The sequence below is a fragment of the Paramisgurnus dabryanus genome, chromosome 1, assembly GCF_030506205.2.
Source record: "Paramisgurnus dabryanus chromosome 1, PD_genome_1.1, whole genome shotgun sequence".
NCBI classification, from domain to species: domain Eukaryota; kingdom Metazoa; phylum Chordata; class Actinopteri; order Cypriniformes; family Cobitidae; genus Paramisgurnus; species Paramisgurnus dabryanus.
The window spans coordinates 9,128,014-9,152,047 of NC_133337.1; the positions used below are offsets into that span (position 1 = coordinate 9,128,014).

The 24,034-nt window shown below is 39.2% G+C and overlaps 1 protein-coding gene across 6 annotated transcripts in view; it reads left to right on the forward strand.

The window, feature by feature from the left end:
• Nucleotides 1–24,034, forward strand: part of foxp2 (forkhead box P2) — a 107,445-nt gene that overhangs the window by 82,790 nt on the left and 621 nt on the right. For all 6 annotated transcript variants that reach the window (XM_073816165.1, XM_065264147.2, XM_073816199.1 and 3 more), the window contains 9 exons: nt 3,964–4,051; nt 6,223–6,306; nt 9,389–9,599; nt 12,242–12,318; nt 12,428–12,529; nt 15,615–15,736; nt 15,825–15,894; nt 16,434–16,648; nt 21,405–24,034. The exon at nt 21,405–24,034 is cut by the window's right edge and continues 621 nt beyond it. In XM_073816165.1, coding sequence (XP_073672266.1) covers nt 3,964–4,051; nt 6,223–6,306; nt 9,389–9,599; nt 12,242–12,318; nt 12,428–12,529; nt 15,615–15,736; nt 15,825–15,894; nt 16,434–16,648; nt 21,405–21,549 — 1,114 coding nt within the window. In that variant the 3' untranslated portion in view covers nt 21,550–24,034. The remainder of the gene's footprint in view (nt 1–3,963; nt 4,052–6,222; nt 6,307–9,388; nt 9,600–12,241; nt 12,319–12,427; nt 12,530–15,614; nt 15,737–15,824; nt 15,895–16,433; nt 16,649–21,404) is intronic.

The following is a 24,034-nucleotide window of genomic DNA, read 5'->3' on the forward strand; positions in this document are numbered from 1 at the left end:
CTGCCATGCTGGCAATTTTGTTATTGTTTAAGCTGCCTCACTTCTCATATTGATTTCCTCTCACATGTTTGAGATAACGCAGGAAGAGTGCCGAGAGAAAAACAGAAACACAGCTACAGACGCGTAATGAAGATTGGCATTCTGTCATTGCAGGCGCTCGCCATTTCTATATCTTAATAAACAAACTCTTGCCTTCATAACAAGGAAATGAAGCATGCGTCTTCCACCTACTTTACATTTTAACACCAGTGGTGTTGGCCTTATTATAGCCGGTTGTTAAAAACAACCTGCCAGCTAGTAACTAGAACTGCAGGGTCTTAAACTGGGCGTTAATTAAATCCATGAGGAAGTAGCAGGCTAAGCCCTAATTGATTTTCGTATGCACATGTCCGGTTGAGGGTGACACAAACGTGTCCAGTGAACTTTCAAGACTTGAGTTTGAGCTACTACTGTAGATATGTTAGCACCAACGTTTTTCAACGTGTTGCGTACCCGTCAAAAATCAATACACCTATAAGATGACCCATAAATTACAGGCAGCTCTAGAGAGATGTTTGCTCAAAGCTAACCGTGAGCGAGCAGCCTCCTCTAATTCTCTTCTCACCTCATTGTTTGATCTAAACCCATCATCTCTAACTCATTAAGGGATATTGGTGACCGCTTGCAACCCCGCTGCTTTTACCATCGCATAGCCAAACACATACGGCTTGAATATTTCATAGCCATGTATAGCTAAGTAGCACTCGCTACGTACCGAAACCATGTTTCTACTACACGATTTAAATCTAAATGGATGCTAATGGAGGCACGCCGGATAAGACGTGTTATTTAGCGAGCCGGCTAGCTAACTGTCGGGATAGCGGAAGCAGCCGGCCGTCGCTTTGGAAGCAGCTGTAATTTATGACATCTACCATACATCAAGCGCGTAAGATAGCATTATGAGCATTGAAATGAAAAGGGTATTTGCAGCATTAGTTCCCTGCGAGGGACCTGATTACATGATTAATGAAATGCTCCTTTGCATGCGCATCCCGAAACAGCAATTAGGCACGGGGCCGAAGGACACCGCCGGCTCTCCAGTCATCCTCTGCGATTTTTTCAATGCTATCTCACTCTTGATTTATAATGGAGAGTAGCCGAGCATTAGACCTGAAACGGTTACAATAGCAGAAACGGGCGCGATGGAACGAAATAATTTTAAATGGGCACGGGCGTAATTGAAAGGTAGCGGGGTCCATTGTGCTCTCAGATGTCCTTCGCTTTGATTGGCGTGTTTGAGGAGGATTATGAATACGATGTTATTTTGCATATTGCACATAAACAATAGTCGGAGCTATGAATAGAGAAAGAAAGAGAAAATGCTTAGTAGTGTTAAAACTGTAGCTTTGTGTGCGTGCACGTGTGTGTGTATGTGTGTGTGTGCACGCTCACACTAATGCACGGCAGGCTGTACTGTAAATGATCATGGAAGGGGTCTGCAAGCTAACCTATAATTACAGGAAAGAGAGTGGCAGCTTTGGCATTTTACAAGCATGTGTTCTGAAAGAGCGCTTTGTGGGTTTGTCACCAATGATAATTTAGATAGAGGCTCATTACCGAACATCACAACACTTTTAAAAACCTTTTCGCCTCTGTGCGTTTGCCGGGAATAAAGGTCTGTTTTAATGGCGGGCTTCTTTTGTGTCCTGCAGACAAAATCCAATCAAGGAAAACCATCATTGACTGCTCCTGCAGTCTGAAGTGTTTTTTTTTATAATAATATTCTAATGAAAGGATGAGTAGATGCGTTTAATATGTCGGGGGGAATAATGCACTCTTCATAGGAGGTGCTTTTTAAATGTTACTCGAGTTAAATTGCATTTATTGTATTTATTTCTTCAAGACAAAACCTCAGTGCCAAGGCCTTTTGTACGCCGGCATCCCTCATAAGGCACGCTACCGTTAGTCTACATGACATGTCTCGCTATTGTGATGTTAAAGACCGGCTTTCAGCACGTCTGTTAGACGGCTGCGGTTTGTGAAAAGCTAATGGGCCGGATGTCCTGTAATCCCAAAATCATATTCATCAACCTCTGCGGTGGCTGATCAGCAGTGATTTTAGTTACACTGTTTATTACTAATACAGCATTTGTGTGTGTGAGAGAGCAGCCAATGATTTGCGTATAAATAGCACGCAGTGTGAAAACTAGTGCAATACATACAGCTAATTTTTAATTTGCGTGCATATGATATGCCAGTAATTCCTGTTCACTTAAAGAAATAGTCTACCCTTTTGCCATATTAAACTATGTTATTACCTCAACTTAGACAAATTAATACATATCTATCTTTTTTCAATGCGTGCACTGTACAGTGCGTCGTAAATGTTTTAGCATTTAGCCTAGACCCATTCATTCCTATGGTACCAAACAGGGAAGCCACCAAACACTTCCGTGTTTTCCCTATTTAAAGACTGTTACATGAGGAGTTATACCAGTAAGTATGGTGACACAAAATAAAACTTTTTTTTGGTACCATAGGAATGAATGGGGCTAGGCTAAATGCTAACACATTCACAACGGGCTGTACAGTGCACGCATTGAAAAAAGATAGATATGTATTAATTCGTATAGGTTGAGGTAATAACATAGTTTAATATGGCAAAAGGGTAGACTATTCCTTTAATATGCTGCATTTTTTGTATTGTTTTATTGTTGCTTAGGTGTAGGGTTAGAACAAATTTTATTACATGAAATGACATCCAAACTTCAAACAATTCTAACACTAAGCGACCTGCTTAAAAAATAAACAAAAGCATGGAGAAACCTATATATTAAATGACATCCTAAAGCAAATCCCAAATCTAACCCCAAACCCAAGCGATTGAGAAATCAATACATAAAACGGCACGAAAAGATGCGCTGTAAAAGTGTTAAAGTGGACAAATCATTAAAATTAGATATATCCATGTTTAAAGCGTAACTAAACCCCTGGTCAGAGCCTGACTCCACCCACTGCAATATTTGAAAAATGCAAGAAAAGTGGGCAGATCCCAACGGAGATAGAGGGGACGAACTAAGCTCGTATCAAGTGTGTGGTGAGATCGTAACAAGGGCGTGGTGAGCTTGAACCTGCTTACGTCACGAGTCATTTCTTGGACCCAACATCCAATAGGAAAATTCAACTGCAGTAGCCACCGTTCAACCTCAAGAGGGCAGCACTCAGACGTTTTTACACCATATATTGTAGTATTGAAACACTTTATATCCAAATGTCAAAAAACTTACTAAAATCAATGAACAGCACTAATAAAGCATCATTCTTACAGATCAGTAACTAAAAAAAGTTGGTTTGGGGTTTAGTTACTCTTTAAGTGCTATAATTGGATCCCCAGTGCTTCTATCAACATAGAAAATGTGAAAACAATCAACCCAGTAACTTAGTTTTGGTAAACCAACCTCTTCAAGCATGTGAAAAATAGGTAGTTGAAATTTGGCTGCCCATGTGATGTCAGAAGGGGGAAATACCGTCCCTTAATCTGCACTATTCAACCACTGCACTGCTATGGTTGAATAGTGCAGAGATCAGCTCATTTCCATTTAAAAGGACACATCCAAAAACGGCACATTTTTGCTCACACCTACAAAGTGGCAATTTTAACATGTTATAATAAATTATCTATACTATATTTTGAGCTTAAACTTCACATACATACCCTGGGTACACCAAAGATTTATTTGACATCTTTAAAAAGCCTTGTGAAATGTCCCCTTTAAGTGAATGAGAACAACTGGCATATCAGATGCACGCAAAATTGGAATTTTTCATATGTATTGCATGACTTTTCACACTGCATGCTATTTATACGCACATCATGAGAATGGGTTGGAGGGAGACGTTAATGCGGGACTCTTTCTAATGAGGAAAATTGGCTGTGATGATGTTGGGTTTATTGGCTGATGTGTTTCTGGTTTTTGCCTGCAGGCACCTTAACAACGAACACGCTTTGGATGACAGGAGCACTGCCCAGTGCCGGGTTCAAATGCAAGTGGTGCAGCAGCTAGAGATACAGGTATTGTGATGTTTAAGTTATTTTAAAATCATTGTTTGTGATTCATTGTTCAATAAAATCATTCTAGAGGATTTTAAAAACATTCCTGTGAAAATTGAACCTTGATATCTTTAATATTGACTTGAGTAAGGTCATGCAAAATCAAACTTTGTTGCTCCTCATATCATAATACGATTGAGACTTTAGCCTGGATTTCACAGACAGGGTAACAAATGGTGCAAGTTTGGTTTACATCAGGAAAAAGTATGGCCATCACCATCAAAAGTGCATAGCACAGGAAAAATGCAAAGGGCCAACTTTGGTCAATCCGTCCATCCCAACAAAGTGACAACCATTACAGGCCTTAATAATTAAATCAAAGTTTGTGCTTATTTTCTCTCCGGTCCAATTAATATGCGTGCATCTGGGGTGGTCTGTGTTAATGAAATACACTTTGCACCTGAAGGAAGCTCTAAAGAGAGGCACTATTTTCAGGAGCTGGTGCATGACCTTATTAAGGTGTCACGCTGGCAAGATAATGAGAGGAGTGATTGAGGGTTGCTATTACTCAGCGCTGCGGCCATCTTTCCGCCACCCCAGTGCATCATGGGATGTGACGCACGGGTCATCCTCAAAGAGCGCAGCAGGCACACAGGGTTAAACTGCACCTTTCTTCTGTTAATTTCAAATAAATAACAGTATGGTTGCATAGCGATTCATGCTTTTTATGTAGAATCCACAGTACAGACGCAGAGAGCCATCTCGCCTTTGTAGTGTGAATTGCTTTTTGACCGTGGCCCCTAAACCCCCACGATGCCCATCTGAATGCAAGCCAAGCGTTCTCCTCAACCTTTAAAGGTTTTTACGCTCTGCGAAACACTTCCTATTTATTTGTTGGGCTTTTGAATAAGAAGGAATGAATAATTCTTGTTTATATGTAAAATAAAGAAAAGACACAAAGATTTCTCCCTTGACTTCCTCTCTTGTTCGCCGATTCCACAAAGCCTCCGACCTCCGTGCTTACACTGTGACCAATTACAGCACCGCTACTGTTTTCCGTCCTTCTGGGTTTTTTCTGGCGTTTTATTCCCCCCTCCGTCCTGGTAATGAGGCCCAGTTCAGATCTCGGATGGCGGCTCGCTGGCGGAGTTCAAGGCGGTCTGCCGCGCGGGCTGGTCCCTGTCACTCTCCGTGAGTTAGATTGATGATCGCGGATCGCCGGGGCACTAACTGGACCTCGGAGGACCGGCGAGTAGGCAGGGAGGCGGGTCCAACTGGCACTGTTTGCGGGACCCCTTCACCTCTTGGCAGCTGCTAGATCCAGTCCAGTCCTAACAGTGTCCACAGGACTTTGAATCGACGTCCAGGACCCTCTAATTTATGGCCTGAGTAGCTTGTTACTGTCAGAGCTTTGCTGACCTAAATTCTGCTATTGACAAAGAGATGAAGTGCTATTTGTTTTCTCTGACCTCCGAGCACCACCTTCAGCTCTCCATCACCACACCATGAGGAATGTTCTCTTATCGGTTGTTTAATTCGTCTTGCTCTCTCTCTCTCTCTCTCTCTCTCTCTCTCTCTCTCTCTCTCTCTCTCTCTCTCTCTCTCTCTCTCTCTCTCTCTTTCTCTCTATCTCTGTCCTCTTCCATCATATGCTACATATATATATATATATATATATATATATATATATATATATATGTAGCTTGGTTGTAGAGCAACAGCGCTGGCAGCACAAAAGGTTATGGATTCGATTCCCAGCAACCATACTTTGGATAAAAGCATCTGAAAAATGCATAAACATAATTTAAATGTTTATAGCTATAAAAAAACTTATTAGGTAATTACTTCACAATATGTTACTAATGGTAATGTATTAAAACTTATGTTAAATTATTAAGTGTTTTGCATGGATGTCATTAATACAATTAATTGTGCAAAAAAAGCCCACATAAATTATGACTATGGCGTAGACTGAGTCAGACTGAACATTTTTGGAAATGATTGGATGAGCTCTGATGCCAACAACAGACCTGTGGCTGTGTTTAGGGTAGCAGTTTTTTGTAAGAGCGGTTCACACATTTGCAGGATTATAACAAGCAGACAAGCACATCTCACTTTGATAGTCTAGAGGAAATTGCTTATTTCTAAAATGTCTGTTCTTTTTGTGTTTCCCGTTGTCTTTCTCTCAACAGCTTTCTAAAGAACGTGAACGTCTTCAGGCCATGATGGCGCACTTACACATGAGACCCTCAGAGCCCAAACCATCACCAAAACCAGTGAGTGCATATTGCTACGTGTACATTAAACAGGCCAGGGGTTGGGGTTAAATGAGCTCTCTAAACACCAGTGTTAACCGCACAGAGACAATAAGAGAGAGAGAGAGAGGGAGAGAGATATAGAGAATAAGAGGTGAATGGGATTTGTAATGTCTGGACCCTATCAGAACAAAGAGTGTATTAAATCATAGCAGCCCATCTCAGCCAAAAATGCCCATTACTGTCTGATGAGGGTTTAGCGCTGCAAACAACCTGTTGGCCGGTAAAAAGCTGTTTAGCACCGTGACTGCAGGCACACTTGAAGTGTGTGGAAGACGTGTCGCTCTGAAAACAAACAGTATGAAATGATAGACGGGATCGGAGAGAGGATGATGTGAGGAGAAATAACCCGCAATCTGTAAACAGTCTGAGCTATAGATGTGTATTTAAAGAAAAATGCTTTGCTTTAAAAATGGAGCAAGGCCCATCTGTCAAAATTACAGTGGAAAAAAATATTGAATTTTCATTTGAAGATGTTCTTAACCCTTAATCAAAAGTAAAATACAAATCGCACTCGGTAGTGTGTGCAGAAATGAAATATGTACAAACCGCGCAGGCTGAAATAAATATTATTTATTGAAATTATTTATTTAGGTATTCAATATTGCGTGAGGGAAAACATTGTTAGCGTGTAGCTAATTTCACCGGCGTAATCTTTCTCTTCACCTCCCACCGTATAAAACAGATAATCACAAGACAGAGTAATTATCCTTTAAATCCATCAGGAATCGACTGCTCACCTCCGTCGATTTATTATTCGCTTTTCCTCTCCGTCTTCAGAACTCCCGCAGCTCGGTGAAATCTACTCTAATAAAGAGCATTCAGCCTGTAATCCACCAGCACATATGAATGAATAATATTAATGAAGTATTACATTACACAAACCGCACATGAAAGAACCGCTAATTGCATTTGATGATGAGCAATTAATGGCGAGGTCTCAAATAATCAGCAAGGGTCTCCATTTTTTCTTTTTGTCTTACCGCATCGAGTTCAAGCGTGTGTTCGCGAGTACTTCACCGTTATCGGTTGTGCAGGTCCAAAAGAGAAAAGTGTGTAAATGCTCCTCACAAAAGAAAAGAGGTAACCGGTAATATAGCGATACTTTCATGCCCACACAGACATTTGATAGATATTAATAGTCTGAATTTCTTAGTGCACAGTCAGTTCATCGGTAGCCAAACACGGACGGGTGCTGGTACGACCCCATTTAAACTCTGAATAGCACTTCATTAAATGTTACCTTTTGGTCATTGCTATGGATGGCTGAAAATCTAAGTTACCAAGGCTGCTAGTCCTAAATAACGAGATGCTCCCAAGCACCCACCCCCCAAATCCTTCTCTTCCTCTTAGCCAACCTTGAATATATATTCAGATGAGCAGCGGAGGTAAAGGGCTGATCCCAGAGTCTCATTCATTCCTCCGCTGTTAAGCTTTAATAAATTCCATTTGGCAAACACCGGATTGTATGCCTGCAAACATGTTACGCTTGTTGTCGTAACCAGGTGAGGATAGGGATGGAAAATCTCGTCTTAACATTTTAAATATACATGCAACACGCTCTTTTCCTCTCGTTCACACACTTGATACTGTTTATAATGGAGTGGCTTTTTTGTAGCGTGTGACAGTGAATCAAATGCTTTTGTTGGTCTCGGTGTCGAGCGAAAGGTAATTACAAGCTGATGTGGCCGCGAAAGAGAAAAGCATTAGGAAAGAGACACTTCAAATCTGGTGCCGTGACCCGACCTCTAGTGAATTATATGCACATGCAGTACAGTGTCAGATTTTTGCAAGCGGGAAAATACAAAAACTAATTGCTGTATTAAAATGCTGCATTTGTTAGGAAATCCCTTTGGAATGACTTTTAATCCTACAGTATAATTTTTTCTGGAATTGTTTTTACAGTTTAAATAAATGGCATTTAAAAATAGATTTTTTTTTTATCAATGTGAGGTTGGATTGTGAACGCCGATCTTTGGATGACGTTTAATGTTTGAACCAAAAAAAAAGCAGAAATGATGATGTCATCAAAAATGTGTGTTAAGTTTGACTCTAAATGATAATAAAGAAACTTTGAATCATGCACAGCAAGAGCAGGCCTTAACAAAGCAGATCAATTTTTATTTCCTGTTGACTAAGACTGAAAAACTGTATATACATCCCTCTGATCCAGAACATATTTCTGTCATTAATTGCTATTTCAGGGGTTTAGTCAGTATAGAAGATCCCCTAGAGAAGCCATTGATGTCCTCTGAAGCCGTTGAGTGGTATAAGCGTGTGCCACTCTCCATGTTGGCATTATCTCATTATCGTTAAGTGCTGCTATAATTGTCTATAGAGTAGCGCGCAGTCACCAGAGAATAGACAACTTGACATTTCATAGTATTTATCAACACATGCGGCAGACGATTGTCGATGCCCAAGCGCCTTTGCCTTCCGACGGTCGTTTTCAATTCCGACAGCTCCGGAATTCCGCTTGCCAATTCGCAATTAAGGCAATTTGGTCCGAATATGTAATGATGTCATTACCATCGGGGAGAATTAGCAGCGAGACTAAAAGGTCAGGGTGGAATTTTCCAGTTGGCTGAAGCTTAGATATTCATAGGTGAGATTCAGGATGTGAGACTAAAAAGAGAAACAAGGAGATAAGGACTGCATCTCATGTGTATTGATGAAAACCTGACTTTGGTGGTACAACATGAGGAGGAGAGAAAGAGGGATCGCTAGAGAGACATTAGGTTATGGCAGAAAGCCAGGTGAAGCGTCTATCCGTCTCTCAGTGTGTGTTTTGTACACACACACTCACACCCGGGGAGCTCTTATGGGATAGAGATGGGCTGAGATAACTCACAGACTGATCATTAGATAATCTTTAACAGCGTGCTCTAATTACAATTCTTATGATACAATTTCATCCTGTAATTAGTGAAGATTGGCTGCTTCCTCTTTTTGCTTATTAGGGGAAACACAGCTGTAAGAGTGAGCCAATGCTCGTTTCACTCAGCCGTTTAAAATCTTTCTCTTTTTCTCTCTCTCTCTACAGCTGAATCTCGTCTCCAGTGTAACCATGTCAAAGAACCTTCCTTCTGTCTCGCCTCCCATCTTACCTCAGACGCCCACCACGCCCACAGCTCCTGTCACGCCTCTTTCTCAGATGCCCCAGGTTCCCTCCGTCCTCAGTCCCGCCAACGTACCCAGCATGGGCGCCATGCGCAGACGTCACACTGACAAATACTCCATGGCATTATCTTCAGGTACGATCAGCTGCCAAATCATTTTTATTTATATTTAAACGACATGCGGACGAAATGGATTAGACCAGGGGTTCTCAAAGTTTACATTCAAAGGTCCAAATCTGAATTCCCATAATTTTCATAGGTCCGGAAAAACTTTATGTAAATCATTTGTTTATATAACAAATCAACACAAATAGTTTGGGAAAAACATAAGTGTATTTTGCATTTAAAGTAAAATTTTTTTTTTTAATAAACACAAGAAATATGCCAAAAGTAACCAGGTGCAAAATACAGAGCAACCTAATTAGAGAAATGGCACAGTTTGTTCTCCATCAGATGCATAAACCATGGCAAAAAAAGTGTGGTTGGTAGGCAGAGACACTGACCAAAATTGGCTGATGATGCATGCTTCTCAATGAATAAAGGTGAAATGCCGCTACATCCAAAAGCCAGGGGGCGCTCTTGGGCAGAAACTTAATATGTGCTGCAGACGAAGAACCAGACACACGGAGCTTCAGGAAATGTCTTAAGGATATATTTATATTGCTGTTCTTTAAACCTTTTCAGGTATTTTCATGATAATAAAGAATATGTTTAAGATTATGTTTGACGAGTGTTGCTTTTTTAAATGCATGTTTTAAACGACTCAAACCAACAGTGATTGGTAAGGAGTAAGGACTGATCAAAAGCCGTAGTACATGAAGTAGCTGTGCATAATATCTGGGTGTGATGGCTACAGCGTCACACAGGAAATTTTTAAATAACTCGTTTTATTTTCGGACCAGGAATACTCTTAAGTCTAAAAAGAAGAAAAAACTAAACGAATGGTTTACAAGTTTAATATGCAATTGTGAATTAGCAAATGCACACATCTAATCAATCACATAGAAATTATTAATGCACTTGTAATATGAAGTGGACGCGGGTCCGGATCAAGTTGCCGTCGGGTCCGGATCCGGACCGGAGTCCGGACTTTGAGAACCCCTGGATTAGACACTTGTATACGGTAATATTCAAACATTTTAATTGCATTTAAATAAAAATTTTTATTAAAAATAATATCTTTCACAAAAAGCTTAATAGTCATTTTTATTTATTTTTAAACGCTTTCGGTTCATTCCACCGAGCGACATCATATGGACGAACCTCTTATTTTCCTTCATTATGTAGAATAGACACTTGCATACGTTAATATTTGATGAATAAAAAAAATATATTTCACAAAAAGCTTAATAGTAATTTTTATTTATATTTAAACCCTTTCGGTTCGTTCCACCGAGCAACGACATGCGGACGAAATAGAACAGACACTTGTATACGTTAATATTAAAAAACTATTTAATATTTTTTATGGCCAGCTGCACTACTTCCTGAACTTCAGCCAGCTCCTTGTTTCCTGTCTGGCATTATTGGACAAACTGATTAATCCAGGTGTGCCTGACCTCAGTAGTCACAACAACAATAATCAGACACACCTGGATTAATCAGTTTGTCCAATAATGGAAGACAGGAAACAAGGAGCTGGCTGAAGTTCAGAAAGTAGTGCAGCTGGGCATAAAGCCAATTGCAGTCAAATAAAAAATAATATCTTTCACAAAAAGCTTAATAGTAATTTTTATTTATTTTAAAACGCTTTCGGTTCATTCCATTGAGCTCTGACAAGCGGACTAAACTTTTCATTTTCGCTCGTTACGTAGAATAGACACTTGTATACATTAATATTCAATTAATTTTAATTTTATTCAAATAAAAATAATATAAAAAATATCTTTCACAAACAGCTTAATAGTAATTTTTATTTATATTTAAACCCTTTCGGTTCATTCCACCTAGCGACGACATGTGGACGAAACTTTTCATTTTCCCTTGTTATGTAGAATAGACACTTGTATACATTAAATTCATTCAATTAATTTTAGTTGCAGTCACATAAAAAATTATATCTTTCACAAAAAGCTTAATAGTGATTTATTTTAAAACCTTTCTGTTACACGGGGCGATGACATGCAGACAAAAATTTTAATTTTCCATTGTTAGGCAGAATAGACACTTGTATATGTTAATATTTGATGAATTTTAATTGCAGTCAAATAAAATGATGTAAAAAATTATATCTTTGACAAAAAGCTTAATAGTAATTTTTTTACGCTTTCGGTTTGTTTCACCAAGCGACGACATGCGGAGGAAACTTTTAATTTTCCCTCGTTACGCATAATAGACACTTGTATATGTTAATATTTGATGAATTTTAATTGCAGTCAAATAAAAATTATATAATATTTATCGCATTTCAATGATGATTTGTATAAGTCATGTGAAAAATATGCTCTGTTTGATGTTTATATTTACTGGCCTTCCACATTCGTTGGCCGCGAATGAAGAGCATGAATTATTCAAACACATACAAAATATCGACACAGGCTTTAATTTCATGCGCGTGTTAATGTTTAAGATTTCTCCAGAGAGAGATTAATTAAAAATGTATTTAGTTGGACATGTAAAATGCTGATTTGGATGCCCCTCCCGACCGCTTTTTAATTCGATAAAGTCTTGAGCCAATTCCTCGCGGAGAAGCATTTAGCAATTATCCCAGGTGGCGACACGAGGGTTTATTTATTTAGTTACCGCATGTACTTTATTTTTCTATTTGTCTTTCGCAGAGATAGCCCCAAACTACGAGTTCTACAAGAACGCAGACGTCAGACCTCCGTTTACTTATGCAACCCTCATCAGGCAGGTGAGTGGGAAATAAATGAGGTTTAGCCTGATTAGATTGTAATTAATTGCTGCTTGAGTGAAGTCTGGGTGAGATGCGCTTCAGCCTCTAATCTGCCATCTCATCGCAGGCCATCATGGAGTCGTCCGACATGCAGCTGACGCTCAACGAAATCTACAGCTGGTTCACACGCACGTTCGCCTACTTCAGACGCAACGCAGCCACCTGGAAGGTAACGCTCCCACTTTTTCCCAGCTCAATGGATAACTGCAAACCACTCCCATGGCAAGCCACGCCCACCACTTACCAAACCCACTCTATTATAATTTACATAAACCGGAATGCCTGTCTTTTACATAAAGCTTAATAATTGAATTATATATTCTTTTAATTTTAATACATTTTATCATATTTTAATAAATTTTTTTCTCACTAGTGGGCGGGGCTTACAGAGGAAGTGTTTTTTGTAGTTGTCTCTGTCTCTCTGTCTCTGTCTCTCTCTCTCTCTCTCTCTCTCTCTCTCTCTCTCTCTTTCTCTCTCTTTGACAAGTGAAAGAATAATTTCGCCTCTGATATCGTTTTCTAATTTGGTGCAGTTAATAGTGGAGTCCTGACGGGGAGGTGCGCGCTCTGACGCACTAATTACCCACCAGCCACTCAATCATCAGCACCTTTTGTTAGACTGTGGTGTATTACTGCTTTTCAAGCGCTCTCCTTTTCTTTTTTTCACCCCACCTTGCATATTATTGGTTAATTAGTTTGAAAGATGGCTGTTTGCTTTGTAGGCTCGCACTACACACGGCCCTGTTGTTGACGTCGGACGAGTCTTCGTATACACCATAGCTCATGTGCCACCGAGACAAAAACCGAGAGAATAGAAGACAAATGTGCGACCCGAGCGGCTTTAAAGCACTAATGCTCCTGTCATCCACCAAACGCACTTTATTTCCCCGGACAAAAGGTCTCGTTTGTATCTCCGTCCCAACAAATTCATTGTCGGACAGGAATGAAAAGAAAAAGGGGACACAATAAAAACCATCCTCTATTCTCAGACAGAAGGAGAAGGGCGCGTGTCGATAAGGTGGCCGGAGATACACTCCATTTATTTCCTATTCTGTTTTAACACCGATGCCGTCAGGTCCTCTGAAAAGCAGCGAGGTTTCTTTGGCCCTCATCAGCATGCGAAGTGTTTCGCAAGCACTAGATTTAGGAAAGTGAATGAATATGGATTTGGCTTGCTAATGATGCTGGTGTATGATTACAGCTCCACGAGGGTGTGCAATAGCTCCCCGTACAGATGCATGCTGGGGCGCAACACGTTTACAGCTCAAGTGCCTGTTTGGAGAAGCATTTTGGGTACTTTTATGACCACGGGCCTTTATGTACATGCTCATTTCTGACGGCCGCTCTCTCGCTCTAATACTGTCCTTATCAACAAAATATATTTTAATCTGGACCCGAGTGGAACAAAGAGGCAGCACAGGGGCTCGCTGCATATTTGGGTCCCTCCTTCTATAAAGCATAGCGGGAATTTCCATTGCTTCTTTTGTAAGCCCGGGAAGGGTCGTCCGGCGATGGGCTTGTCATTTGATTAACAGAGAGAATTTTTAAAAAAGAATGAAAGGTGATTTAATATCTGCACTTGGTCTCATCAGCTCAGCTTGGGAATCGAGATCTCAGCCCGCCAGCTTATTAGTTATAACTATATAGCATGCATAATAAAACTGCTCATTTGCTCATTAATATTAAAATTATCATATTCAGAGCCATGGGCATTAAGATCAATCAAATCCTGGGATTTTCAGGTCAGATGCGAGATCTGCTTATGAGGGCTTTTATATTCCCCTCTCTCTCCTTTTCTTACAGCAAAAAACAGCCGCCCCTCAAATAAAACATGAGAAAATGTAATATGAGCAAAGGTTATTATTTGGCTTCTTTGCTACATGTTTTAATTAGATTCTTTTATGGCGCCGTACGAGACTCGTCATATTCGGTTATTTCTCTCTTTATTTTTTTATGCGCCTCTCGATTATAAACGTGTGTCAGTTTTTATGAATTACATTTATTATTTGTGGTTTCAATTATTTCAGGGCAGCTTTAAGTTAAGGGACAGTTATCAGAGGTTTTATTAGTTAAGCACACGCATTGTAACTAATTTATTTGTTATTCCTGTATTAATCTTTAAATATTTATAATTCTGTGTTTGTGTGCTTAACTAAAATTAATGATAGGACGATGTAAATTATGAAAAATTTTGGGATTATGAAAAGTGAGTTTTATTATTGGTTAGAATAAAAAAATTCCCACCCAAACAGCACTAGTTACATCACAGAGGCTCAGGAAATTGTAACGTTTTAATTTATTGTTGTTACATTTAACATTTGTGTAACAGTTGTTACATTTAAAATACATAAAAAACACTTTATTTTACAATGTCTTTGTTACACATTACATCTACTTATTGTAGTAATAACAGTCAATTGTGCATAATTATATTCAACTAACCGTAAACTATGGCTGCATAACGATTAATCGCGATTAATCGTTTGCACAATAAAATGTCATATATGTTTGTGTACTGTGTATAAAAATTATGTATATATAAATACACACACATGCATGTTTAACTTTAAGAAAAAAAATTGTAATCGCAATTAATCGTTATGCAGCCCTACCCTAAACCAAACCAAAAGTTGTACTCTGTAATTAAATGTATTATTACATTTTATTGCACGGCTCATTGGAATGCTTGATTCTGATTGGCCAGTCGCAACATTTGCAGTTTTATTATTCTCAGATAACAACCGCTCAAAACGTATCACACACTAAATCCTGGATTACATAAAAGTGATGGGCGATAGTGTAATGATTTTCACAAATAATTTGACAGGTAGTTTAATATTACAGAAAAAAATGTAATAGAAAAATGTCTTTTAATGACATATATGATATTATAGTTACAAATAAATAAAGCAAATGGTGTGTTTGTGACATTTGAACATCTTGTCTAATCTTAATACTAAAAAAGTAAACAGGTTTTTCTCCTGGAAAGTCTGCATTCATTAAAAATGAGCTCCTAAAATATTTCAAATCAATATTTAATGTTCCTTACCTTACTTATGAGGTAAATACCAGTGTAATAAGCGTGATAATGAACAGGCAGCCAGTTGTTATCGCGACATAAACCCCTTTAGACCGGTGACAAGTGACACCTTAAAATAAATTGTAACCAAAAATTCTTCAAATGTGAATTGTGGACACTGTTTATTAATCAAGTAAATAAAGTGATTTGATGTGTGTTTTTGTGCATTTAACAGAATGCAGTTCGACACAACCTCAGTCTTCACAAGTGTTTCGTACGGGTGGAGAACGTCAAGGGCGCCGTGTGGACCGTGGACGAAATGGAATATCAGAAGCGCAGATCTCAGAAGATCACAGGGTACATAGACCCACACACACACACATCTTTATATTTACAGTAAAAGCTGTACTGATGCTAATGCACTGAATCATTTTGTTGTGTTCAGGAGCCCGACACTGGTGAAAAATCTGCCGTCCAGTCTTGGTTACGGGGCGGCTCTCAACGCAAGCTTACAGGTAAACGCTCGACTGTGAATCAGTGTGTGTGTGTGTGAGAGACAGGTTGGCACCGGCAGTTAGAGTCTAGAAGGACACCGTGTGGTGGAGTCGGGTACCTTCTCTGCCAGCTCAGGCTCAGATTGATAGCAGCTCGTGCAAACGCGAGGGCATAATCATTAATATTTATCCAAACTGTCATAAATGATTTGGCTTCGCAGTGTCGGCCAGCGAGGTGCTCGTGGCAAAAACTTTAAAATTTAATTACTGTATATAACTTTAATGTGCAAGAGGCAAAAAATGTCAAGAGTGTTTTTTTCTTCAACTGTTTTGAGGTAAAGTTTTGGAGGGTTTCATTATCATTTGGATGCTTGAGGTTTTTTTACTCGCTTGGAAACTTTTCCAGTGGCTTTTTCATGCGCTCACTTGTCTGTTTTTATAATGTGGAGAAATGTACCACAGATTGATTCTTCAGCAATAATCTAGAAGTTACTCAATTAAAATGCTTTAAAGCTGTGTTAGAAAGTCTAAAAAGACTTCATATATGTTTTCTCTCATAGGCTGCATTGGCGGAGACCTCTTTGCCATTATTGGGTAATCCAGGATTGATGAACAGCAGCGCGTCAGGTTTGATGGGAGCCAGCCCACCAGGACTTATGAGTGGCAGTCCAACCAGCCTATTTCACGGCACCACACACGAAGAGCTCAACGGCTCACTCGATCACCTGGACACCAATGGACACAGCAGCCCTGGCTACTCCCCGCACACCCATCTGTGAGTTCAGGATTAAATACGTTTAAAATTCAGCATGTAATAATATAGGACATTATTTTATTTCATTTAATCTGATTGGATAGTGAGCAAAGTCATTTTTGAATATCAAACCAAACGCTGTACATCGATAAATTAACCTTTACAGTGACTTTTGTTGAAAAACGTAAAAACTAAAGTTTTTTTCCTTTTAAGAAATCAGGATTAAAACTAGCAGTGTTACGAATATTCGTAAAACACTAAAACTACTGCATGTACGCTGGCTCAAAGGCTCAAAAAACACTAATCTACCCAAGCCTGAGGTTAAGTGTACATTTGCTCGGCTCGTACCTATAAATAGGTGAGAAGCAAAAGGCTGCCATAATTATAGATTCTGTTGTAATTACCCCACCGTCCGCGTCACAGAGGTTTAGACGTTATATTTTATGCAAGGCCGTTCCTATTAATATTTAGCAGCTAACTATATCATTAATTACTTTAAAATCTTTGCCTTTCCATCTTTTTTAATGGCTAGCAGAGAGAAGGAAGGAGAGAGCTGATGAAAGATTAATGTGGTGTGGGTTGGTGGAATAGCGATACAGAACATGTGCTCGCCCTAATCAGTGATGTCACTTATGTTGGATGGCTGTGTTTACCAAGCCAAAGATAGCAGTGTGAGAGCTACAGACGGTAGTAAGCGCACGTCTCACGTCTCGCAAAAATGCATAACATGCGTGCACTGCCGTGGTCTCCTCGCGTTTCCAGACGACCCAGAATTGCTAATATTAACCCAAAGACCCAATTAGCTTCGAAACACTTCATACGTTCAGGGGGATCCCAGAAATGTGTGTTAAAGTGTGTTCGACTGAAGTGGGACAGGAGTGTGAATTGGGCCAAATCTGAGATCCAGAATCCCTGTATATTCGCTCCCTTAGGTTATTTAACTTTTAATATCGGACAGCTGAGAAAGCCTCTCTCTTTATAACTCCGCCTGCTGCTCTCTCTGTCTTATTTTCTCTCTGTATGGTTGAAGCGTTAAGTGCTCAGTAAAAGCGCAGCCTCTATTACATGACCTCTACCTGTCCAAAATGGAAGAAATATGTTTTGTGAGTGTTTTTTTCTGGACAATATTTAATAAAAAAGAGGCTAAAGAGAACAACACACTCGCATTCAGCTTTCAGAGAAAAAGCACGCAACCTGGTGAACTGAACGATTAGACTAACCTTTCTTCTGAACATGTTAAGGTTAATGCTATCTGTCAGTGCTATCTGTGTAAGCACGTGTGCACATTTTATTCATTTTAGGTAAAAATTCTTTGGTTTGCGAGAGCCAGCAGATGAAATAGAAATAGTTTTGTAATCAAAACTATTTCTATTTCTGAAATATACGGCAGTATTACATAGCTACTTAACTCTTTCCTTGCCAGGATTTTCTATGATTTTTACAAAAGTTTAATGCCTTCCAGAAAATACTTTTCTTTGAATATATAAACATACACTACATCAAATGAATGAACAGATCCTTTGCTTTCAAACTAAAAAAACTTTTCATCCTATCTTCATTTGTTCTTTTTTTATCACCTCTCAAATATGGGTAGGTTTCATCAAAAAGACAACATTTTAAGCAAAAAGCTGAGATAATTGCATTTCTGTGAAGGACTTTTGATAGAGATCAGATTCAGAGCAATGATCAAAACACACAGAGTTTTAAACTGATTAAATGCTTTAATGTTTTATGAACTGTGTAAGAGTCTCACCTGGTGGATAATAGCGGAAATATGGATTGCCATAAAAACTCGTCATTGACAGGGAAAAGATTTAAAAAAGAAATTCAGAAAGTGATGAAACACTAACTTACACTTACAAACATACACTGGAAAAAGGTCACACAAATGTTTTACCTTTAACTTTTCAAATTAAGCAATTTATACTTGATTTTATAAGTTATAGCAACTAATCAAAATTAATCAAAGACATTAACTCTTTCTCCGCCATTGACAAGTTAACTCGTCAATTTAGAGAAAACGCTTCCCCAGCATTCTCCAACTTTTAAAACCCAGAAGTAATGCCTCATGTGAAAGAGAAAGGACTCTGTGTATGTTTTGGGGATCACTCTGAATTTGATCTCTATCAAAAGTCCTTCACAAAAATGTAAATAATTATCTCAGTTCTTTGCTCAAAATGTTGTGTTTTTGAAGAAACCCACCCATATTTGACAGGTAGGATGAAAGTTTTTTGTTTGTTTGTTTAAAAGCAGAGGGTCTGATCTTTAATTTGATATATTGTATGTTTAAATATTTGAAGAGTTTCGTTTATTTATTTTAAATAAATAATTTTTCAGAAATCTCGTTTTTTGGTTGTGCATTCCAATTAATATCAATTCAACTGCAGTTGGTTTGTTTTGATTTAACCCTTCATAACTTAAAAAATACAGCTAAGTAGCACCATAAAACAAAATAATAGCATGATAACATAATAATAAACATGTTTTTTCAAAAAAATTTAACATCGGATTTATCTCGTTTTGCAACGAAACTCTTCATTTATAGAAGAACATTTTCTGGAAGGCATTAAACTTCTGTAAAAATCATGAAAAATGCTGGCGCTGGCTGGCAACTTTTTTAAAATGCTGGCAGGGAAAGAGTTAAATTAAAATGGCATCTGATTAAACTTCAAATTTTGACTCCTTTTTTATATGAATCAAAATGAAGCAAATTTCTTGACAGTGCAAATACCACAAACAGAAAATTGTTTAGTTTACAGTGGCCGTCTCTTGATTGTCGCCAGTAGTAGCGTCTGGCACTCGCACACAGACTGGCACAGGCTCCTGATTCTCATGCCAGCCTTTCATTAAACACTAAATGAGTCATCCTGACATCTTAATACAGTGAAGAAGGGACAAGCAAGGACTAATCATTTCTCTCTTCCTCCGCGACCACACAAGTATGCGGCTGATTTATAATTAATGCAAATGAACGCTGTAAGCTATGCTTCTTCGCATTAGGAGTAAAGGCCTGTGTCGAGCTTAATGGCCGGTGGAACGGCAGACTGACCGGGATCATTTGTCTCGCCGTAATATCCTTAAGCGTATTTCTGTTTGTTATTGTACGATAAGTGCGGCTGACGGAATGTCTTTGATGGCCTTATAAACCGTTACGATGACAAAATAGATGTTTACTAATCGTAGTATTGTATTTTTAAGAATTTCTGCAGATAAATGTCCCAATGAGAGCTAAGTATAATGAGAGATCCTCACCCACTACTTGACAACCACACTTGAATTAATTGCTTTAATAAGGACTAAAATTCTTGTTTCCCGAAGGTGTGAATGTATCATTGTAGTGGTCCAGTATAGGGTTAGGGTTTACCTCCACACGGGCCAATCCACTTCGTCCTCTTTCTCACCGCACATAGCCAAGCACAGAAGAGAGAAACAACCCGTCCGTCTCCACATCTGAATATTAATCTATTTTGCTATAAATATTAAAGTAATCTGTACCTTTTAAAATTCTTTTCATATTCAAAGTTCCCTCTGTCATTGATGAGTGCAGCCCAGGAGAGCAGACAGACATGGCTAATACAGAGACTAGTTGATAAGGAGGTCTCTCGCTCTTTCTCTCTCTCTCTCTCTCTCTCTCTCTCTCTCTCGCTCTCTCTCCAGTCCAGCGGGATTTTCAGATGCATCCGACGTGTCAGAAATAATTAGGTTTTGTCAAATTTATCATGCTAGCACAAACCTCTCCCCCCACCAAGGTCCGAGATCATGTTAAGCCTTGTTTGTGTATGACAGAGTTATTATTCTTGTTAGTAACCTCACTCTTCAGCGTTTTCGAGCCGGGAAACGTTCCTCGCCGAATCACTCCGTGTTTTTCGCATTCCCCCTCCATACGCTTATTGACAGTCGGTAAAGATATTCATCCATTTGGAGTTAAAAACATGGATCATGGTGTCCGAGGGAACTGGCAGGCTGAAGTTGATTAATGGTGGAGTCTAGCTGCAGGTTGTCTCCTACTTGAAAAGTGCCACCACGGTCCCTGCATATTAACGAAGGGCTGCACTTTCTATTAACAAGATAAAAAAAGCCTCTACTTCCCCCTCCAGCCCCCCCACCCAACTACCCCCCTTTGCTTCAGGGGCAAGTAGATGAGAAATTCTCTATTATTTATAATGGGGCTGCAGTCAGGTTTTTCTCCCTTTTAAATAGCAGGTGCCATCAGTAAAGTAACAGTGAACGTATTTTACCGTCGGTGGATTTGCATTTTTACATGCACTGCATTAATCCAACTTCAATCGCTGTGTTAACGTTTTTGGGACTTTGATAACACGCGAGTTAGACGCGTCATCTTTATATGTTTGTCTGCCAAGTTTTAAACTCTCGTACATGTTTTACGAGTTTGCTAATTCGCATGAATTCATACAAAGTTAATGTATGGTTATGATGAAAAAACTATTACGAAAGCCCGTCCATTCCCAACGTCACAGGTCAAGGCTAATCGTGCAAATATGAATTAATATGAATTAGCCATTTTGTGAATTGCCATAAGATCCCATTGGAATATATGGGTGTAGCTTTCTGGTTTTATAATTTCTTCTGGTTTTCTTGAAATCTTTTTGGTTGTTTTTGACCCAGCATGGATTGTTAATATAAACATTTCTGGGTTAAATCAACACTTGACGCAACGTTAGGTTGAAAGTAACCCAGCATTTTTTAGAATGTACTTGATTCTGATTGGCCAGTTGTTAGCTTTTTCTAAAAATGTCAATTTCTTGCATTATCGCAGGCCTCCAATTCACGTCAAGGAGGAGCCGCTCAACATGGACGACGACGACTGTCCGATGTCATTGGTGACTACGGCCAATCACAGTCCTGAGCTGGACGAGGACAGGGAGCTGGAGGAGGGCAACCTATCGGATGACCTGGAATGACTATTTTGCCCCAACCCTCCGCTGGGGCTCCGCCTCTTTCAGGCCCTGCCCTTCAACTAACCCGCAACCACAGAAAAGACTTGGAATCAGATGGGGGAGTATTTATTTCGCATGCATCTGGAGACTGGCCCGAAGAAAATCTATACTGCAGATCTTTAGGGACCACAGATGGACAGACATGAAACGTCTGCTTTTTAAAACAAAATAAAGGAAACAACAAAGGACAAGGTTTCATTCGAATCCGCTCGGCCACCTCACACAACGAAACACACACGGCTCACGGACCGAAAAGACGCGAGTACAGGAGCGGGGTCCGTTCTGTAGAAAGCTAACGGCCACATATACTGCCAAAAAATACGTTTTGAGTTTGTGAATATCCAAGCCACAGTAGACGTCGATGTTAGATGCAATTGCTGGTTCAATTCAAGTTGTTGCTCTGTTATTTTTTTGCACATGAGTAGTATCAAAAATTTGTGTCACTGCCTGTATGTCAACGAAAGTCTAAAAAGGAGAAAAAGCAGTATTGGTTTTTAATTTTCTGTTTGTTTTTTTACCTCCTGCAACCCAGCTTACATTTGTTTTAAGTCATCTCTGCACCACCACCAACTGTAAATGGCATTTCTAAACTCACGTCAATAACACAACCATGGTACAAAGACTGTTCCAAAAAAGTAGGTCTCCAGTCTCACTAGCTCTGTTTCTGCTGAAAGGTGTAACGTGATTTTGTGCGAGCACAAAAAACAAAAGAAAATGATGCGTTTCTGCATATCTTTACTCGTTTTGAAGCTTTGTCTACCTGCAAACAGTCACAGGCAACAGCTAGAAACCAAAGCCAACACTATCAACGGCCAATAGCTTAGACAGAAGCCCCGAGACTTTTTGGTCAGGCCTCTGTGACTTTAACTAGTACAAAGAGAAGCTTTTTTTCCACTAACTACCTTCGAATAACCTCTGGGATCGTCTCCTTTAGCCCTGTACAAAGATAAAATGATGTAATTTGATTGACGGATGGAGAGCTCTATCCTTATGATGCTGGTCAACCCTGTTGACTACTGGGTAGAAAGAGCAGCTATAAACAGATCATGACCAAAATAACCATTTGTGTATCAGTGGAAATGCAGATAAAAAAACAAATGTTGTGAATTTTTCATTTCCTAATGTTATTTTGACTTTTTTGTATCACTTTGTTGTTGTTGCTGTGGTTGTTGTTTTTATTTACGTAACCCACCTTATCATTGTTTTCCTAGTGAAATCGTAACGTGTCACGTTTTAAATCTGTCATTTCTTCAGAGCCGAAACCGAAAATATCCTAACCAAACTTTAAAGATATCTAGTGAAGCCAAAAAGGTCATAATTTCAAGTCGATATGAAACGATGTGGCTTGGTTCTATTGTAAAAGCAAATAAGAGAGCCGTTACGGAGGAGAAATCCTTTACTGGCTGTATAGACACAGCTACAGTAGGGTTGGTATAATGGGAAGGTTTGAGGTTCAACCAATGGTGTACGAGGAAAGTGATCAGTCGCTTTAATTTCAACATTGCTGAAGCGGTTGTTGCTTTAATAGGCGTCTCTCTTTTTAGTCAAACCAAAGTTACACAGACTTCTGCCTCTTGTATCGGATGGAGATGAAAATGACACAAAGCATCTCTTTCTTTATATCTCTGTCTGCTGTCTTTTTTTTCTGGTGCAGAAAGCCCATCTGAAACTGGTAACTGCTTTGTATTGTAACTGGTAATGTTAAGGTTTGTCGTCTTATGTGCGTGGAAACTTACAGTACTGTGCAGATGTTCCAGTTTTTGCCAAACCAGAGGGTTGGCTGCTATCTTAACACACACAAACACACACAAGTAAGGTATACACTCGAGACCCAGGAACAAAGCTTATTTCTTATCCTCAGCAAATCGACTTGAAGATGACGTTCATAATAATTTTATCGCACCAAATATAAGGCCGCGGCGTCTTTGCTAAAGAAGATACAATAAAGGGTTCTCCCACTTATCCCAAAAAGGCTTTTTAAAAGGTTCTACCTCTTCACAACATTTTCTGAACAAAAAAAATGCCATTTTCCGCTTGAGACATCGCCAACAGCCAGTTTACATTCCCATGGGCAGATATATGGAAGGTTTGCATTGAAATAGTTTGTCCTCAAATCATTTGTAGAATGAATATGTAAAAAATACCTGTAAGGGAATATTGTGTTATTAAAAATGCATGTCTAAATTCATTTGGTGGACTGGAAATAAGAATTAATAAACTCATATAATTCAAACACGGGATGATACAGTGCATAAAGTGTGCATACCTCAGCTATACTGTTTTTTTTTTGGGGGGGGGGGTGATGATGATGATGATGGACAAAAGAAACTCTCAGCCACAGAATGCATATTACCTGTAGAGTTTGCATGGGTTTTGTAAAAACATTTTAAAAATGTCTAAAATAGTTGCTTGCACATAATACCAGAAGAAAACCTCCAGATGGGCAATC